At 40.2% G+C, this 5,000-nt stretch overlaps 1 protein-coding gene across 2 annotated transcripts in view; it reads right to left on the reverse strand.

Moving 5' to 3' along the window:
- LOC143036480 (thyrotropin-releasing hormone receptor-like) overlaps positions 1-5,000 on the reverse strand; it is a 194,024-nt gene that overhangs the window by 56,192 nt on the left and 132,832 nt on the right. For both annotated transcript variants that reach the window (XM_076203880.1, XM_076203881.1), the window contains exon 3: positions 1,984-2,144. In XM_076203880.1, the coding sequence (XP_076059995.1) occupies positions 1,984-2,144 (161 nt within the window). The remainder of the gene's footprint in view (positions 1-1,983; positions 2,145-5,000) is intronic.

Below are 5,000 nucleotides of genomic sequence, written 5' to 3' on the forward strand. Positions count from 1 at the left end.
ATGGTGGACATTCTCTCTCATACACATAGACTCTCTCTCTCTCTCTCTCTCTCTCTCTCTCTCTCTCTCTCTCTCTCTCTCTCTCTCTCTCTCTCTCTCTCTCTCTCTCTCTCTCTCTCTCTCTCTCTCTCTCTGGGTTCCCCTTCGAAATTCAATAATTCAATTACCTTGGTGATATGCATTACTCGATGCATATATATTTCTCATGTTAGCATTACGTCGATTGAATTTCCGTAGAAGGCAGGAGGCCAATTTGTTCTAAGGGCAACAAGTAAACTGAAGGTCTGGAAGATTTGATCATATTTGGAAGAAGAGGTCTTGAATATTAGAGGAATATTAATGTTGGTCTGGGCTGTGTGCAGACTTCGCAGAAAGAGGGAGAGAGAGAGAGAGAGAGAGAGAGGGAAACATGAGAAGGCGACCTGAGAGAGAAGGGGAGATGATTTAGGATGTAGAAATATGGACAGAATATCAAAGAGGTAGGGAGAGAGAGAGACAGAAAGAGAGAGAGAGAGAGAGAAGGGGGAGAGAGAAAGAGAGAGAAAAGAAAGGAAAAGATGAGGAGACAAATAGAGAAAGACTATCTGAGAGAGATAAGGAGATAGATGGGAGGACAGAAATATGAAAAGACTATCAGAGAGGTAGGGAGATAGAGAGAGAGAGAGAGGCAGAGAGAAGAAAGGAAAATATGAGAAGAGAAATAGATAAAGACTATTTGAAAGAGAAAAGGAGGTAGATGGGAGGATAGAAATATGGAAAGACTATTAGAGAGAGAGGGAGAGAGAGACAGAGAGCGCAAGGGAGAGAGAGAGAGAGAGAGGTGACTTGATACAGGTTTTTAAGATTCTAAAGGGAATTGACAACATCAAGTGACAAAATTTTCTCACTGAATGAGAATCAGACAACAAACAATGGTCTCAAACTGTCCGGAAATAGACTTAATTTGGAAGTGGGTAGAAACAACTTCGCCAACCGTGTAGTTAATGAATGGAATAAACTTCCTGCAGAGGCAGTGCAATGTAGTTCAGTTCGAAGCTTTAAGAATCATTTAGATAAACACCTAAGCAAAGTGCTGTCATGACTAACATTTATTTTATATTATTTGTTTATTTGTTTTGTCATCATTTGTCTGCTTGTTTATTATTTGCTCGATTTTCATTTTTTATTAGTTGTATGTCAATTTATTATTATTTACTATTTACCTGCTTGTTTATTATTTAACTATACATATGCATTTATTTATGTATTTTATTTATTATTTACATAATTTCATTTATTCATTTATTTATTTATCATTATTATGATTTTTTTCATCAATTGGTGAAGAGAAAAATAGAGGAAGACGATCTGAGAGAGAAAAGGAGATAGATAGGAGGACAGACGAGTATTAAAGAGAGAGAGAGATAGAGAGAGAGAGAGATGAGGGAGAAGAAAGAAAAAGGTGAGGAGACAAATAGAGAAAGACGATCTGAGAGAGAAAAAGAGATAGATGGGAGGACAGAAATACGGAAAGACTATCAGAGATAGAGAGAGAAAGAGAGAAGAAAGGAAAAGATGAGGAGGCAAATAGAGAAAGACTATCTGAGAGAGAAGAGGAGATAGATGGGAGGATAGAAATATGAAAAGACTATCAAAGAGGTAGGGAGAGAGAGAGAGAGAGAGTCAGAGAGAGAGAGAGAGAGAAGAAAGGAAAAGATGAGAATAGAAATAGAGAAAGACGATCTGAGAGAGAAAAGGAGATAGATGGGAGGACAGAAATATGGACAGACTATTAGAGATAAATAGAGAGAGAGAGATAGAGGGAGAAGAAAGGAAAAAATGAGGAGACAAATAGAAAAAGACGATCTGAGAGAGAAAAGGAGATAGATGGGAGGACAGAAATATGGAAAGACTATTAGAGATAGAGAGAGGGAGACAGAAAGAGAGAGAGAGAGGGGGTGGGAAGACGCTGCAGGTTGGGAGGGATCACCGTAGGCGACTCACCTGTTGATGAAGATGCAGGTTTTGGCGAATAGAAGATACCACAGGTCCTTATATGGGAGTTGGCCGAAGTGGGCCGCAAAGGAGTTGTAGACGAGTAGGATCCTGTAGGGAAGCCATAGCGTTGCAAAGATGGCGACCACCACGGCCAGCATTTTCACCACCTGTGAAGAGAGAATTAACAATATCAAATCTTCGTAGGCCTCTGCTATTAAAAGATTGAAGAGGCAAAGATGGCATCCACTACAGGCAGCATTTTGACCACCTGTAAAGAGAAAATTTGTAACAATATCAAGTCTTTGTAGGCGTCTGCTATTATAAGACTGAAGAGATGAGAGGTGCTCAAAAGGTGTATGGAATCTGAGATGGTTGTGATGAAGAGGGATAGATGGAAAGTTGAGGTAGAGGGAGTATAGAAATGGGAGTAGGCCATGAGAACATAAGAATGAAGTAGACTGCAAGCGACCCTAAGGCCTACACTAGACAGTTCCATGTCCATTACCACCTGTCATCCCCATCCATAAAGTTGTCTAACCGTTTCTTAAAACAACCGATAGTTCCAACGCTCACTACGAACATAAAAACATAAGAATAAAGGTAAATGCAAGAGACCATGAGGCCTACACTAGGCAGTTCCATGTCCATTTCCACCTGTCATCCCCAACCATAAAATTGTCTAACCGTTTCTTAACACAACCGATAGTTTCAGCGCCCACTACATGGTTACTAAGTCTATTACATTCGTTGACCACCCTATTAGTAAACTAATTCTTGCTTATTTCCTTCTTAAATCTAAATTTGCCCAATTTAAATCCATTACTGCGAATCCTGCCCTGTTGTCTTAATATGATGACCTTGTTTGCATCACCCTAGTTAAAGCCTTTGACCCACTTGAACACCTCTTTTAGATCACCCCGCACTCTGCGTCTTCCCAGAGAGTATAAGTTAAGGTACCAAAAATATCGCCGTTAATTCGTAATATTTTGGGATGTAAGGCATGATGTAATGCAAGTAATACACACACACACACACACGCACACACAACTCGTGGCGCATTTGGCAGAGTTCCCGGCCGCCACTACTCCGGGCCGGGATCGAATCCTACCCAGGGCTGAAATAATTTCAGTATCGCTGCTCTGCGAGTCGTTACTCCAACTCTCGTGGGCGGGGAATTGTGTGTGTGTGTGTGTGTGTGTGTGTGTGCGCGTGCGTGCGTGCGTGTAAGGTCACAGCATTTACCCATAGATCGGTCATATATGAGCTCTGAGCTCTCTTCCGGGAGGGAAATAGCTTTCGATCACGAGTCCAACACGTGATCCAAGGCCATGGTGGTGAATCACACACACACACACACACACACACACACACACACACACACACACACACACACATTACAGTGGACATCCAAACCTAAGAAGAGAGAGAGCGAGAGAGAGAGAGAGAGATGGGGGGTCGAGGAGGTACATCTCCAACCATAAAAGAATATTGCTTCAAGTTGGTTTTCGGCTTTGGAAGCTCTCAGTGTCAACTCGAGAACGAATTTTGGCGTTCGGGTGAAACGCTTCTCTTGCCGCCGTTAATGGCTTTTTTTTTTTTTTTTTTTTTCCCGAGTTGTGGTTCGAAGTAGTCTAGAATATCTGAAGAAGAAAAAAGCTCTTAGCAAGATGACGCAGCGGTATGTCCAATTTGTGTTTAGTACAGAATTATTTTCTCCTTATCAAAGAGACAAAATAACAAAATAAGAATAACACACACACACACACATATATATATATATATATATATATATATATATATATATATATATATATATATATATATATATATGTACATAAGCTGTGACATTGTGACACATTCCTCTGAAGAAGCACAGAGCGAAACCGGAGGGGAATAAACTAAAAAACTCGGAACTAGACCCGTGACTTCTTTTTCCACCTTCATCAGTATATATATATATATATATATATGTGTGTGTGTGTGTGTGTGTGTGTGTGTGTGTGTGTGTGTGTGTGTGTGTGTGTGTGTGTGTGTGTGTGTGTGTAGAAAACCGGGAAGAGTCCAAAGTGTAGCGCAATGGACCCAAATGTTTCCGAACTTGAAGCAAATGCGGGAAAAAAGCACGTGATCTAGAGGTGGCCAGGCTGTAATTTTGGCTTCTGCAGGACGGGGGAAATTGAAAGGAAACAATTGCTAATGCTCGTTACAGGGAAGAGTATAGTGCTCGTTAAGGGGCACAATTGTAGTGCTCGTTACGGGCCACAATGGTAGTGCTCGTTACAGGGCCAAGATCACCATTTCAAGGTTAAATGCGATTCAATAATTTTCGGAGTTGAAATCAGATCCTTAGTTTTGGAGGTACAATTGCGTTTAAAGGTTCTCCGAACATTCCACCAGTATCTCAGTATTAAAACTATTCTGAATGAGATATAAACGGGAAGAAAATAATCCTCCATCGATTCTCTTAGAAGCATAAACAAGAACTTTATTTCGGATCATTTTTATGACCGTCGCGTGTAGGACTCGAACCTACCGCTCAGAGGCCATAAGGTTCGAGTCCTACATGCGACGGGCATAATTATCTGATTGATGTCGCTGTCCACTAGCGAATTTCTCACAAAGAACTTTGTTTATTTGTATATTTTTATGAAGAGTTTCTACAACCGTTTCCTACATTTTTTAAACCAAGAACAAATTGCTAAGGAAAATGTTTTCTTAACTGCCCCAGTAGCCTTCACACTTTCCATGACTGATTTGTTCTTATGACGATGGGTCCTGGGCACGAGCGTCTGAAGGCGAGAGGTCAGAGGGAGGCGGTTCGAATCCCCGCGAGTCTGCGCGTGACATAAGTGAAACCTCATGCTCTTGAATCCTTAAATTTCAATAAAGAGAGCATGGCACCTGACCATATATATATATATATATATATATATATAATATATATATATATATATATATATATATATATATATATATATATATATATATATATATATATACTGGTACATTGTGACAAGTTGATG

This window comes from Oratosquilla oratoria, chromosome 20 (assembly GCF_046742065.1).
Source record: "Oratosquilla oratoria isolate Oo_2021 chromosome 20, ASM4674206v1, whole genome shotgun sequence".
Taxonomy (NCBI): Eukaryota; Metazoa; Arthropoda; class Malacostraca; order Stomatopoda; family Squillidae; genus Oratosquilla; species Oratosquilla oratoria.